This window comes from Anabas testudineus, chromosome 5, assembly GCF_900324465.2.
Source record: "Anabas testudineus chromosome 5, fAnaTes1.2, whole genome shotgun sequence".
Taxonomy (NCBI): Eukaryota; Metazoa; Chordata; class Actinopteri; order Anabantiformes; family Anabantidae; genus Anabas; species Anabas testudineus.
In genome coordinates, this window is record NC_046614.1 from 14391836 (window position 1) to 14407815 (window position 15980).

The window sequence follows — 15980 nt, forward strand, 5'->3', positions numbered from 1 at the left end:
CTTCTAATCAAAGTGAAATGCTATGATAGAGGTATTTCTCACTTCTCCAAATTGTGATGCCTTATTGGGGCTCATAAAGTGACAAAGGCATGCTGTTCTGCCTTTTTAGACCAGATCATGACACATTTTCAGATCTGCTACCAGAGCCCACTTTTACAGGACATTATGAGCACAGAATATATAGTTGATGAGATCCTTCCATTAGTGTCAGGTAAATGTCCCTGAAGATAATGCATTATCACACCTTTTTAGACATGTCAGATTTCCCCTAAATGATCGTTTTTCTTAAAAATTTTAGACAAATAATAAATGAACTACCTAACTACCTAAGGAAATTTTGATAAAATACTACAAGTTAGTAAAATATTGAGAACAACAAAATACCCCAGTCAGAACTGCTGTCTTAAAACTGTTTTTTGTAGAGTTACATATTTATGTTCTTTTGATTTCTGATTTGTGTAGCCATTCAGTTCCATGTTTGAATTGCACACATATCATTCCACATAGTCACATTGTTTGAATACTCCCATTTCATGATGTGCAGCTGTCTTATCAGGTCTTTGGGTCAGCAAAGTTACAAGCAGGTGATTTTGAGCTTTTGCAAATCATAGAATAGAAACAACAGCTGTTAGTAAGAAGGGCCAAAATGGATTTTAGTGTGAAAAACCTTACTTGGTAGCAGATGCATCACACGGTGATGGTGAATATATTACATAAAATGATTGGTGAGTCTAAAATGAATAAAATAAACATTTATAGGGAAATACCAATTAAGGCATTTAGTGATTCAAACTAATTAAGCATTCTGTTTAAAAAGTATAAAATAAATGGTAAAGTATGTCATAGTTTGGGAATGCAGGTCTATAAAATTCAGACTGGTTGGTCAAGAATTGGTTATAAATTTAATTTTAGTATATTTATATACATGAATATTATTACATTTTGTAGAAAAAATATTAGATGAATTAGGGTTAGGGTTAGATGTATTTGGAAATTAATCCAAACTTCAAAAATTTGTTAAAACCCTCAAACATAAGTAGTGCATTAATTTTACAGCGTGTGTTCAGCAAGTGTTTTTTGGCCACCATGCAACAGCTCCTTATACAGATGGCTTATTTAGAACTGCTTCACAATATGCATGTTTTGATGCCACATTGCACTTCCATCTCAATGCCACTATTCTTGTGCCTGATACTCCTCCAGCATAAGTCTGGTTATCCTACAAGAACATCAATTGTGTTGCTTTATGTCATGCAGCCCAAAATGCTTATAAATTAGAACACGCTTTACTTGATTAGGCGGTAGTATGATAGGTAAACATCACAGGGCAAGCACTGTGTTTTTACTTTTATTAAAGAGACAAAAATATAAACAGGAAAAGTCTTTTGAGTAGTCATAAAAAAAAAATCCCCCTGGATTCCTTCTCTGTGCTTGACTAACCACTCATCCCTCATCCTCATCCCTTTGTCTCAGAAAACGTAGGCCGCTTAGTCACGCCTGCCAAAAAGCTGGAGGAAACAATTCGCCTGGCGGAGTTAGTCATAGAGGTCCTCCAGCAGAACCAGGAACACCATGCGGAGGTGAGTGAGAACCCTCTCCTCCTCTCCTCCTCAAAACACTTTCCCTCTATACTCTCACTCCTATTTCACTCCGCCCCACAGCAGGGAGCTAGTCTTATTATTGGTCTTCTATAAATAAAGCTGCTTTCATCTATTGCTAGTCAAAAAAAAAAAAAAAAAGAAACAACAAAAAACAACTCTTTCAAAATTTTAATTTAATTTAGGAATGCTTTAATTGGTGTTCGACAGACCATGACTACATGGAATCAGAGCTCTATGTTTGAGCAGAGGCTGTAAATTAGATAGAAAATGATATAATGTGGGCAGCTTTTTCCTCCGATAGCAGTTCATAGCTTGACTTTGCACTGTTACATAAGCCGTTCAAAAATGATTTTATGTAATTCCTGGTATTCCAGAAAATAATACAGGATAAGACACATTATTCAGGTCTTATGCATGCTCTTAATGTTGTGTCAGGTTTATCTTTTGCCACAGTCAGAAGACAAAGTAACCAGTGATGCGAGAAATATTTTACTTAATTAAAAGTAGCAATACGTCAAAACCATCTACAATTACAGCATAACTTAAATAGAAAAATGTAATTTCTCTAGCACAAAGTAGTACAATTAATTGCTGATATTATATATATATATGTAAATGATTGTGAATATGGAAGAGACATAGTTTAGATTAGTTGGGTGGTAAACAGAAAAACTACTAAGTTCTACATAAATTTTCATATTTTTTTTATTTACTTTGCTTTTCTGTGAAATATTGGATTGAATATTTTGCCTCTTTGCGACGTGTACAAATATTTTGATAAAACTAAGACGTTTAAACGATTCAGTCACAGTAAAAACTTGCTTCTTTGTAAGGGATTACAACATAAAATGATCAGAAATCATTGATATAATCTGTAACAATGCATTATAAAATGGCAATAAAGTATGTGAACCTCTTAGTGTTCTGCATTAATTGGTCATAAAATGTGAACTGATCAAACTCACAGAACAGACAAACATTGTGCTTAAGCTACAAACACAACCATTTTTATTCTTGTGTCTATGTTGCGCACAGCCATTAAACATTCACAGGACTAATGGCAAAAGAATAAGAAAACCCCTGTATATGATATCTGGTTGAACCCCTTTGACGATAACCACAAAACAACACCCTTTTAGAGGCTGCAAATAAGACCTGCATAACATACAGGAGGAAGTCTGGACATACCTCTTTACAGAACAACTACAGCTCAACTTTTCTTTAGTAGATTTACCTCCTTATGCTTACCCTGCCTTTGCCTTATACCATTGTAAGTTGCTTTGGATAAAAGCGTCTACCAAATAACTACATGTAAACATATTGTCATTTATTATTATTATTATTACAAAAACCACGTTCAAAAGATTCACATACTTTTTTTTGCCACTGTAAAAGTATCACGCATTTATATATGAAATCCTAAATGCTACTAATAATTGTAGCTGCTAATTGGTTTAGTGGAGTAAAAGTGCGCTATGATCCTCTCCTTTGTAATGTTCCACCACTTGCCACTTAGCCCACAAAACACTGGGCTAAAAGAAAGCATGGTGAGCATGTGTAGTTGTGTAGATCTGTAGGTGATCCAGTGTGATCTTAGAATATGCAGATAAAGCAGATTTATTGTATCTCTTTGAATATGCTTGACAGGCGGCAGTCACAAGTTCTGGAGATCAATCGGTACAGTATTTTTATTTCTTTTTCCTCTTCAGTCCTCATCACGACCCCCCTGTTTGGCATGTGCGCCATTATGGCAAGAGGCAACTTTCTAAGCAGAGATATGGGTGGGATTGTAGCATAGAACTGAGTGAAAATATGTTTAAAATGTAAAAGGCACTGTAAATTGCACAGCATAATTGTGATCATAAAGCATGTTCATCCGGCCATAAAGAGGTTTCCTTTCTCTCCAAGCATGCTAAACCAGAAAATTTCCCAAAGTACGCTCCATGTGAACCTTTTGAAGTTTGATCCACCATAAACATTTGTTTCCCCTCCATCCAGTGATTAATTTCACAGTCCGCACTTGTTCAGGCATTACTTCCCCCAGCTTCTCCTTTTCCATCCCTCTCTGCTTTCTTAGTTTACAAAACCTACAAAAGAATAACCTACAAAAGTACATTACTGTTCTGTACATCTTCCTGTGTTCTTACTGTCATATAATTGATGACTGGCCAAGCAGGGAAAAGAGGTATGTAGTCAATTTGAATGAAAAACTCCCATAATGCTCTGTGCATGTCCAGTAGATGATGCAGTGGCATCCCCTGCCCCTCAGCATCCAGTATACCCCCCCAGGATTGGTCTCTTGACATGGTTGCACTGATACATCATTATAGCCTGTTTGGCTGAACGCTGGGTCTGCTTTAGAGCTCTTAGGGTTCGTCATGTGTCCCTTAATTACTATCAAAGGTTGGAGGCCACATGGCCTGGTGACCTTTGAGCCTTTTTCTCAATTCACCTGCTGGAAACTTTTACAGTTTTCAAATTTACTTCGGAGCCTGTTTTTCGAATACTAAAAATATTAAACTTTTAATTCTTGGGAATGGACTGGTAAGTAGGCAGGTAAGTAGAAAGGTTTTGACTGCCACTGTTGTGGGTAAATCAGCTGGAAAATAACTGGAACTGTAAATTAAAGCATGCAGCAAAATTTTTGAAAGATTGAGCTTCATTTATTGAACTTGGCAACTTGTTAGTCTGAGTGATAAGCAAATAAGCCAAGCCAAGACTGCCAGCAAAGCAACCACTGCACTTCTGTTGTCAAAGGACGAGAAAGTCCTGACGCTGTTGAAAATGGTCAGCTGAATCTTAAGAGACTTACTTAACTAATTGGAACAGACACACTACAACACTAGAGATGCTGTATGCTGCAGTCTTTGGTGTGCCTAGACAAAGATGTGCATGAGTCATATTCACATCTAGTGGGCTATGGGTTTGACATTGATGTGAATGGTGGACCCCCTCACCTTGTGGCTTGAGAGAATAGCATGCAGGGAGCTCCACATTTGCATGAGAAAAGCACCTGTAAGTCTAAATATACTGTCATGAGTATGACATAGCACGAACATGTAACCCTACTGTGTGATTCTTTTGACTAATTTAAATGGATTTACAGAATAATTATTCCTACTTTTAGGTCCTACTCAATAAATCTCACAGTATGTGACAAGAAACACACAAAAGCAGATGGTGTGAAACTAGGTTTGAAAGGAAATACCCAGCATAGTCCACATTAGTATTCATGAACGCAGATATCTCTACTTGACAACAGAGGTGTCCTAACACAGAAGTGTTTCACTTTTGTGAAACTTGCTTATTTGCTTTCTTGCAGAGTTGAATGTAAAGTTTGATTTGATCCATAACTCTGGTAACTGTGATGACATGGTTGGTCTATTGTTGTTCCCAGGATAACAAAATGAACCAGTACCTCCTAAAGCTCGCTAATGAATAGCATATTTGGTTAATACTATGCAAATGTATCTACTACTTGGCAAGCTACAGTGACTATATAAAACTACTTTTTGTATGGATTAAAAAACAATGCTATTACTGCATTGTCTTTAGTGCTCACAAATTTTGAGGGATAAGCTAAGCATTTAACAGAAGGACACATAAGTAGTATCAATCTTCTCATTTAACTCTCGGTAAGAAAGCTACTAAATATATTTCTCCAACTGACTAAACTCACTGGTATTTCCTTTTAAGACAGATAAGCTCCAGTTGTGTGCGTTAGTCTCTCCTTATGCCATCCCGATATATATATAAAATAAATTAACAGGAAACCTTGCTCACCTGCTTTCTTTCCCTCCTGCTGTGTCTTTAGGCATTTGCATGGTGGACAGACCTCATGGTGGAGCATGCAGAAAACTTTCTGGCCCTTTATGCCATCGACATGGATGCTGCTCTGGAGATCCAGTCCCCTGAGAGCTGGGACAGCTTCCCTCTTTTCCAACTTCTCAACGACTTCCTTCGGACAGACTGTAAGCTCCTGCACTCACCACTCTTACTTTGTTGCCACTTTAGGTATTTCCATGCATAACTGCACAACACTAATATCTTTCTATTGCTCTCTCTTTTTTTTCCCACAGATCATCTGTGCAATGGAAAGTTCCATAAACACCTTCAAGATCTGTATGCTCCTCTGGTGGTTAGATATGTGGATCTGATGGAGTCCTCTATTGCACAGTCAATTCACAAGGGCTTTGAGCGAGAGTCCTGGGAGCCTGTAAAGTAAGGAGCCTTCGTCTTTATAGCTAGGCTGTAGGATGGTTGGAGATGTAAGGCTTTTATATTCAGATGACAGACTTACTGCGTGGAGGCTGAGAAATCTGGGAGAGCAGCTGTAACGTTCACCCAGGCTTCCTGTAGGTTCACTTTTAAAGAACGAGCCAAGAGTGGGATGAATAACCTATTTTTTTTCTGGGAAAGAAATGGGTTATTTATTCTGAAAATAGTCTTTGACTAATGTGTGTGTCTTACCAATTTCTCTCTGACACATTGGGGTCAGGGCAACACCTAATGTTTCTGTTGTTTTGTTTTGTGAACTAACCTTCATAATGTGTGCTTTGACATGTTGCCAGAATCATAAGGCCTCCAGCCTGTTATGTTGCTGTTATGATTTATTTGTTGTGGCTTCTACACTTTTGCTTTCACATTTTTTATTGCAATTATTATATATATATATATATATATTTATATGTATACGATTTATTAAGATAAAAGAGAATGAGATTTTTTTTCTATGTTTGTCTTTCCTGTTTTTAGTATTATGTTGCTTCTCTCTTTTAATACAGTATGTGTGTGTGTGCGTCCTGGGTCCAGCCCTTTTTAATCCGTAGGTCTTTCATATACTGTGCATCTGACAGTTACTGTCGGCCTTGTTCTGTGTGCTTCTGTATGTTTCTGTCTTCAACTAATTTGAGATTTTATGTTATTTTTATGATGAGTGTTACATGGCTTTCTGCAGCTCCCACACCACTGTTATGGATTCTTTTTTTCTTTTTGTCTGTCTTTTCTGCAGGAGTTTAACAAGTAATCTGCCCAATGTGAATCTACCAAATGTGAACCTCCAAATTCCCAAAGTACCAAATCTGCCAGTGCCAGTAGCAGGACTATCAGTTAACCTTCCACAAATGCCTAGCTTTTCTACCCCGTCATGGATGGCTGCTATATATGACTCTGAGTGTGTATACAACTAGTTTACTTTAGAAATTTTTATGCAGAGACTGCCTTGGTATGAAGATGTTATCAGATAACTTAAATTTACTGAATGTAGAGCAGAATATGTTGTGTGTGGCTCTAAGTAGAAGCAAATTAACAAAAAGTCCAAAAATAGAACAGGGAATTTGAATATAGATCATATCATGAGCAAATACCGTTCATGTTCATGCCAAGGGCACTCTAAGAGGTGTTAGAGTAGATGGGGTTCTGCTTTTTTAAATGAGAGGTTGAAACACTCTCATTTGCCTCAACATGCATGCTGTTGAGCTGAGGTGTGGAGATACAGGCCAAAATTAAAAGATAAAAACACATTGTTCCAAGGCTATTTGGGGATGTCCTGATTTTAAAACATTTGTCTCTACAACGCTCTACAAGAGATGTATCTCTGCCGAACTGTTTTGTTTTTTAGCATATTACAGATCTATAAGGCTGTAGGTACATCTCTGACCTAGAGCACCTGCTTGTAGTCTGATTGGGAGGGTAGAGAATGAGGTGGATTGGAGATGGTAGTGTAGAGAGGCTTGGTGGCTGGTGTTTGTGCCCCATCCCTCTCTGTTCACCTTCCCTTCTACCTTCACATCTTTCTCATGGCACTTTCCCATTCTGCTCTACTCGGGTTGCCCTAAAAGGTCTGCATGGTTTGTATGGTAATTCTTCCAGGCGCCCCACCAGCCTGGGGACATGGGTGATGAGAGAGGGCCTGTGATAAACAGGAAGTCAATTGGGAGATCTTTATTTTTGTAGAAACATACTCAGACTATAAATGCCATGTTTACGTGCCCTCCCTCACTTGTCCATTCCCTTCTCCTTTGTCTTGACACAGTGTGAGTAGCTGCTGTATCTGCAGTGATTTTATCTGCATGTGGCCACTTCACATCCCAGTCAATAATCATACTCTAAAGTATGGTTATTGATATGTGACAGTAAACCCTGCTCGCTCTTTTAACCCATACACTGACTGTGAACAAACTGAAACTGAGACACGGGGACCAGTCAGTATATGGTCACAGTAAATTTAACTGTGTTTAGTTGCAGAGGAACTGCATCCTCCTCTGCACCTGCCACAACACCCCTACCCTTCCCTCCCACCCTTTGACCCTGCTCTCTCCAGCTGATCGACCTTATGCCTCTGACCTGTGTGTGCACGTGTGTTTGGGTCGTTGGCAGTAACGGCTCTGGGACATCGGAGGACCTCTTCTGGAAGCTGGATGCCCTTCAGACTTTCATCAGGGACTTGCACTGGCCTGAGGAGGAGTTTGCCAAACACCTTGAGAGTCGCATCAAGCTCATGTCAAGCAACATGATTGAGAACTGCGTCAAGCGGTGCGTTTGTGTGATGGTGTGAAGGAGAAGTCAGAATAATAAACAGAAATGCTTAAAGGCACCAAATGTTGCAAATAAACAGTTTACTGCATATTTTATATAATGCTGCATATAAATATTTCATTTGCATTGCAGCACCAGGATGGCATTTGAGTCCAAGCTGGCAAAGAGCAGCAAGTCCACAGATTTCCGCATATCACCAACATTATGCACTATGTTCAATGTGATGGTGGATGCCAAGGACCAGTCAGCCAAATTATGTGCTATGGAGATGGGCCAAGAGGTATAAACTTCACTTGGGCCAATGTCATCATGTTAAAGAGACATCACATGAATACTTCAGTAGAAAATGCTGCCGTTGTTTTGTTTTTCTATTTGTCTCCTCGCAGAAACAGTTCCATTCCCAAATAGATGAGCTGATTGAGGAAAGTGTGAGGGACATGATCCAGCTCCTGGTTGCAAAGGTACCACCTGTAATAGTACTTGACAAATTAATAAAAATAAGGGGAAACTAATGCAACTTATTTATTGTATTCTTGTAAATAAATCCTGTTCTTTCCCTTGTCTCTCAGTTTGTTGCCATTTTGGAGGGTGTGTTAGCTAAGATTTCCAGATACGATGAAGGCACTCTCTTCTCCTCATTCCTGTCCTTCACGGTGAGATTAAGCACCTTATATAGCTTCAGTCATTGTCATTTAACTAGATCTTCAGAAATCATTCAGTAATATTTAGCTGGTTATAAAAACTTAAAGATTGATCAATTGATGATTGAGTTTCAATTCCAAACTGCTTATTTTTCTCATAATGAGCTTTTATGCAGTACCTCTTGTGATGATCTTTCTGAAACAGAACCACACTGACTGAGCACTAAAGTGTTCTTGTGCCAGCTCCAGATATTACGTAAACAAACTATATATGCTTTAAGGCCCAACATCGTGGCTTGTATGATCCACATTTCAATTCAGCCCTGAGTGTTTTCAGGTTTAGGGATGAAATATTATATACTGAAAGTTAAAAGTTAATGCTTACATTGTAAAATCGGTGTAGCCATTCAGGACTTTCTCATAAATGTATTTTATTTGTATCAATATGCTGAAAGCATATGATGCGGTATACATATACTGCATGTTTCAAAAGAAAGAGAAGCATATTATGCTATGTATATGTTTACATATGCAGTATGTCTGTGTATATATAGACTAAATTAAATTTGCGAATATCTTGTTTAGACCTTTGACTTTGGTCCTTTTTTAATAATTTCAGGGAAAGTGTGTATTATTTCAGTACATAAATCCCCCTCAATACTCATAAAAGAAATATCTACTCCTGTATGTGGTTTCCAAATATGAGAAACAATTAAAATGTGAATCTTGCAGGCCAAAATTGTTGGAAGGGAAATAGTGCTGAAAAAAGACATATAGTACATGATGCACCTTAAAACAATATCGGTTGTCACCAAAAAACTCGTCATACTAATACTGTTTGTATCAGTCAGTTATGTGTCATATTAACACCAGTATTATACATCTAGACGGTATCTCCACCTGTAATAATATGACTGTTGAAATTCTTACTCTCAGCCTTTGTTTGACAGTGGTGTTTTGATTTCAGGTGAAAGCTGCCTCAAAATATGTGGATGTACCTGTAAGTTAAATTACATCCCATCATGTTGTTTGCTCATACAGTTGAACAAAATGCCATGAATTTTAATCAGACTTCCTTTCCTTTTTGATTACAGTAATTTGTGATATAGACAGAGTTTGGTTATTATCCCCGCTGTTTGCTGACTCTGGTTGTTTCTGTTTTGCAGAAACCAGGAATGGATTTGGCCGATAGCTATGTGACCTTTGTGCGCCACTCTCAGGATATGCTTCGTGATAAGGTCAATGAGGAGGTGTATATAGAAAGGTTATTTGATGTAAGTAAGATGCCGTCTCCTCCTCACACAAAGGGAGGGGCCTTCCAAAATGTGGCAAAACAACAGGGCAGAGGGGGATAAGTCCCATTTTGAGACCAGGAAAAGTGTTTCAGTCTGGCAGAAGAGGCTTTTCAGATCCTCTAGCCCACCTTGATGTTTCTCTTTCTTTCTGTCTGTCTTCTCTCTGAACCTTAGCTGCTGCCCTCTGCATTCTGGTGTGCATTGCCTCAGTGCTTTTGGGCCTTTGTCTATTTAAAAAAGGAAACTTTTATTTACAAAGAGTCCATAAAAGCATCCTCAAAAAGGATTATCTAAAGCAGTGCTCTCTGGAAAGAATAGAAGTATCCATTGTGAAAACATACCTGCGTACTGACTTATATTTTTAGCTAACCACAGTACTCTGTGCTTTCAGACACTTTCCACATAAATCATGTCACCCTCCTGAACAAATGACACTCAGCCTTCTTAGCCCAGTCCACATGGGAGCACCCATGCAGTTTTTCTGTGTCAGCTGAAAATGCTGCTGAAAAAGATGCTCTGCTGGGTGGGCCTGGGTGACATAATGATGTCAGTCAGAGGCTGACATGTCACACACCTTTGGTCTGTTAGAGCGATGGTTCCCAACCAAGAGCCCGCATGATAAATTGCAGAGGTTGTGAGATTATTTAATTTTTTCTATTTTTCAGATTTCTTGTTTGAGATATCTCTCAGCAACCTGTTGCACCAGTTTGAGGATAAGGTCAGGACTAAGTGCTACATTAGAAGAGGTGATTTCATACTAAACTCACTTTGTCAAAGAACTTCACCTGAACATGTCAACTTCGAGTAAGCAGTAATAAATGCATTAGAGCAGGATATGTTTTCTGTATCTGATGAAAAGCTCTGCCAAAGACAGTTTAATTAAAAATGAGGAAATTATGTGTGGACCAGGTATATTAGCTCAGATACAGTGTCATTCTAAATCGTTATTTGTCTGCATCTCATTCATAATTCAAGTAGAGATTCAACCATTATCGAGTAATCTGCCAGTAAAATTATTGATCAAATGAATAATCATTGAGATATTTAATTTATTCAAATGTAAGACAAGAAAAAGAAGCTGTATCTATCAAATGCTAGTGGCATTTTTTTATTGAATAGCAACTTTATCAATACATTTATTATTGCTGTAACAGTGATTAATTACAAACTACCTGTAGCTGTTGCTCTTTCTGTACAGTGAAGATCACCGTATTACACATAAGTAAAGGTTTCTGCTGAAGCATCACCTGGATATTTACATCCATCATTTCTCAGTATACAGGGCAACACAGCACATAGAGACCTCACAGTGGCTGCTAGTTAGTGCCAGCAGCAGTAGCCACCAAATGTCAGGTCAGTGCAGCATAGAATCAGTGTTATGTTCATTTCTGTTCCAGATAATTAATAATAAGTCAGTTTGTTTATCGCTTCTATGCAAAGTATTAATTCAGGCGTCATCCATTCAGCATAAAATCCAATTGAACTTAAACATATCACTATGTATGTACATAGTGCAACGTGAATAGCATGGTTAAAATGAGTTCACTGGCAGGGGATGTCAGATCAGGAGGAGTGTTGACTTTAAAGGTCACAACACAAAAAGGTTGGGAACCGGTGTGTTCGAGGGTGAAGAGAGCACTGTCTTACAAAAACATAATCCTAACGGGATACATTGACGGTAATGTGTCCTCCATGTGTGATCTGAACAACACATAATGCTGTGATGTGTGTGCTTCATGTCATTCAGAAACTATTTGTACAGACCTGTGTCTCTACAGGTGTGTGACGGCTTTGTGTGTGTTTGACAGATTCTCAGTTCTGTGAGGCAGTGACTTGAGGTTTTTATGTCTGACAGAGACACGGACGTCTCCCTTTGGTTTTCTATTTTTGTGTTGGCTATAGGTGCGGGAGTCTTGTGCCAGATAACTATGATTTTATTTTTGTTGATGTTTTGGAGTGAGGAGTGATGCTGTTGTGAAGTGGGTCTGCTTTTGTCTTTGAGGTCCACACTGGCCCCCCTGTCTCCTTCTGTGTCGTCAGTCCCCCCCACCCCCGTGTCCTCTGTGTAGCCCAAAAGTGCACCGAAAATCCTACTCAGCACTGTCATGTTTCCCAGATTTCTCCAGCTGTGAATGTTTCAGTTTTAGCATTTTAAACTTTGCTTCAGTTCGAGGATGTCCGTTTTTTTTTTCTTGCATTTCCATCCATCCACCTGTTTGCATGCATGTGAAAAAAACATGATGTTGCATAGGCTCTACTTTATCTCTCTTTCGCTGATTTATTTCAATCCTTTTTATCTCCTCTTTTCTGATTAACACCATTCCTGCTGCCTCCTCTCTTCAAAAAAAGAAAAAAAAGAAAAAAGTGGCACTTATCTCTAGTGTTGCGTTGCCTTGTTTTATCACATTATGTTGGTTGGCATGATTTTAGAGTCAAATAATCTTCCTGTGTACATCTTCTAGCATGACCCTTCTCCTCAGAGATCTGCCTCATTTGCACATAGAGCAATCTTCCTTAGCACGTACTCTGCCACCCACCCACCTGCGAGGTCTGCATGCACTGCACGCTCAACTCGACTATGAAGTGGACAGGCATCTGCATATCCGGCCTCAAGTTCTAAAACCTCTTTAGCCATTCACCACAGTCGTGATCTTAACAAACTAAATACCAAACCTCAACAACCGAACAAATTAAAACCACACAACCTCTAATTTTGGCCACATAAACCTTTTCTGCGTTCCTGCCTACTCACATGGTTAAAGTTGACTTCTGTTCTTGATATTTGAGGTATGACAACCGTTTTTATTAGACTCGGGTGCTGTTCTCTTGTAACTTCAAACTTCTGGGGGTCTGGGAAATATACCACCTAAAGCAAAGCAGAGAAAAGCAGAGAAAAGGTACAAGAAAATAGCACCGCTGCTCCCTGCCTGCTAACCATTTACTCACTCTCATTCTATTTTTCTTTTGCTAATGAATTTATGTCAAAACTATAATTTTCAATTCCCCATAGTACTTCTGTCTCCAGTGTTGGGTATTTTAAATGCAGCTCAGCATTTCCACTTGAATTATTTATAAATAAAGGCTGAGTAATTGCTTTCTGTAATTGATAGGCCATGGAGCTTTTATACAATATTGAGTGTGAGAAAAGTTTTTTAGGATTTAAATGGTTAATTACAGTTTAGGATGGATAGATCTGTCAGCGCTTTATCATTTTCTTCAAATAGCTGTAGTTTCAGTAGTAATTTCTCTAAAACGCCTTTTTCCAGCTCTTCACTATGCTATAAATGCTAAGTGTGTGTGTGTGCGCGTGACAAACTCCTGTGCATATATGTGCTGGTATTACTGAAACAAAATAAGGCCCCAATGCAGAATCTACATTTTAGTTGCAATTGAATTAGATCAAAATAATCTTTATGGTACAAATAGTGGTGAGACCATGTTTTACCTTTAATTCTAATAATAATTAAAGGTAGGTAATAAATGATTATCAGCAGGTAAGCTTTTGTTAAACATGTAAAGGCCCGGAAGGTTTTTCCAATCAGCTTGTTGCTACAATATGAATTATGTTCACAGCTTATACACTTCCTTTGCTGCGTGTGAAAAGAAGACTGATACCATTCTGATGTCTGGTCAATAAATATGAAGCTGCCACCACCTACAATCACATGTTTTGCATGTTCAGCTTGTAGACTGCTAATTGAAATGTAGTCGAGTTAAAGTATGAAGCACGATATATTTTATACGGGCTCTTCAGTAAAGGTTCTTGCTTACTTTGCTGCACTGTTAAGTTCTTTAGAAAAAGTGAGGTGTAAAAACATCCGCCCTTTATATTTCAAAATGAATCCAGGTTTGATGAAGACAGAGGGCGGTCTGTGTGTCATATGACATTGTTACTTTACTGCAGTTTGCATTGATCCCTGACTCTGACACAAAACCCTGTGATGAGACTTAACGTTAATCATCACTCACTGTTGTGCACACAGGTGAAATAAAATGTAGTCTCACATTTAAAGATGCTCAAATACACTCGTGGGGGTGGTTGAACATCACTGTTGGTGTTTAGCTGTAGCCCCTTGTGCGTCGTGGGGGTTAGCTTTATGTCATGATGTCTTGAGAATGTGTGTGAGTGTGTGTTTTGCTGGAGAGAGTTGTGTTTGTGTTTCAGCAATGGTACACTGCCACCATGAACCTGCTGGGGACCTGGCTCACTGAACGTATGGATCAGCAGCTCCACGTCTACCAGCTCAAGATCCTCATCCGGATTACAAAGGTAGGAGAAGCAAAGACTCCTCACAATCACTGGGCCTCATGCAAGAACCTGTTTGTTTTCATTTCCTCGATTTGTGTTTGGTTTGTGGTGTTGCCTTAATGTATCTCTGTCCTCCTGCAGAAAAAATACCGGGACTTCCGCCTGCAGGGTGTCCTCGACTCCACCCTGAACAGTAAGATGTACGATACGGTGCGCAACAGGCTGACCGTGGAGGAGGCTACTGCTTCAGTGAGGGAAGGAGGCATGCAGGGCATCTCCATGAAGGACAGCGACGAGGAGGATGAAGAGGATGACTGAAGCCTGTGCACTGACCCTCCCTCCCTCCCTCCCTTCACACTTTTGACTTTAGCCTGGTTACTGATGCATGTACAAACTCAGATAGCCATTCTAGGACCTCTTTGTCAGCTCGAAATGCCTATGAAGGAACTATTAACTATAAAAAAAATAGTACTTATACTGAGGAAAATCTAAATAAAAATGTTAAAAAATAACCATGATTGGCAGTTTAGCTGTGTCATGATAAAGATAGCACCTATCTTTGATTCATTCATTTCTAAATTCATTTCTGTGTTACTAAGCAATATGGAGAACCATTTGTTTGACAATGTTGAGTGAGATAAATAGGTGTGTCTCTGTCCAATGCAAACCTATATGGCGCTTCTTTGTCGTATTCTACATTCATTAATGGTACATTGTCGTGATGATGAGTGTGTGGACCCTTTTCTTTGTCTTGTCTGTTTTTAAGTGAATGCCAACTGCTTCAAACTGAAAATAAACCTCTGTATTTGTTTACGGCTGTTACAGATAAACTGTTGTCTACACACTGTTATTGACATCAACAGTAAGTCTAGACCCGCATTTTTATCATGTGTCAATGCTATGTGATTTCATCTCAATTACTAATTAGACATAGTTCAAAAGGAATCTTGAACTTCAACGAGTGGGTATTCTAGAGATGCAATATTCTCATAGCTCCATTTTGATAACTTGGGAGATTCTATTTTTATTTCAACATTAAAGGCCTTGAAACAGGTTCTATTTTAATTGAGTTGCACTTTTACAGAGAAAAGAGCAAAAATAATTTTTTTTATTGAAAAAAAAAGTTGGTCTGTCTTTGTTCTGTAATTGTGTAGAATGAGATGTCTGGCGTTTGTTTGGGTCTCACTGTTGTTTTGTATATATTCTATAAATATATATATAAATATAAAATGCTGTACATTGCATTCTGAGCCATCGCTGCATGCCTGTGGGTTCCCACCCTCCCCAAACGCTTTCTGTTTTCTGTGTGAATTAGCTGGTGGATTCATTCTTGCTTTTGCCTTATGAAAGCCAACAGTTGTAATATGCAAGAGCTGTGGCCTCTAAATAAAATTACTGTACATGTGCACCTTCTGTCACCTTTACTAGCTGCATGTCCACCTGTGACATGGTTAGAAACACACTGATCTAATACAGGGTTTAGAGAAAATACACACTCAGGACATCATTAAACACGCTCGAACGTCAGAGTATTATGCTCCTAAAACATCCGAACTTGGCTGAAAATTGTCACATTTTTAAGTTTTCTTCAGTATCACAGTAATCCAGTGACAGTCGTGGGAAAATCCACGAGTACTCAGCAAACAGGAACCGCTAA

At 38.7% G+C, this 15980-nt stretch overlaps 1 protein-coding gene across 11 annotated transcripts in view; it reads left to right on the top strand.

Moving 5' to 3' along the window:
* Positions 1 to 15715, top strand: part of cadpsb (Ca2+-dependent activator protein for secretion b) — a 54094-nt gene extending 38379 nt beyond the window's left edge. For 3 of the 11 annotated variants that reach the window (XM_026350165.1, XM_026350164.1, XM_026350167.1), the window contains 14 exons: positions 1474 to 1580; positions 3249 to 3278; positions 3778 to 3786; positions 5416 to 5572; positions 5681 to 5822; positions 6613 to 6774; positions 7980 to 8135; positions 8271 to 8418; positions 8525 to 8599; positions 8708 to 8791; positions 9747 to 9779; positions 9946 to 10053; positions 14240 to 14344; positions 14465 to 14641. In XM_026350165.1, coding sequence (XP_026205950.1) covers positions 1474 to 1580; positions 3249 to 3278; positions 3778 to 3786; positions 5416 to 5572; positions 5681 to 5822; positions 6613 to 6774; positions 7980 to 8135; positions 8271 to 8418; positions 8525 to 8599; positions 8708 to 8791; positions 9747 to 9779; positions 9946 to 10053; positions 14240 to 14344; positions 14465 to 14641 — 1493 coding nt within the window. Of the gene's footprint in view, positions 1 to 1473; positions 1581 to 3248; positions 3279 to 3777; positions 3787 to 5415; positions 5573 to 5680; positions 5823 to 6612; positions 6775 to 7979; positions 8136 to 8270; positions 8419 to 8524; positions 8600 to 8707; positions 8792 to 9746; positions 9780 to 9945; positions 10054 to 14239; positions 14345 to 14464 lie in introns of all 11 variants that reach the window. The other 8 variants (XM_026350166.1, XM_026350168.1, XM_026350173.1 and 5 more) reach the window with 6 other exon arrangements.
* The last annotated feature ends 265 nt before the right edge of the window (positions 15716 to 15980 follow it).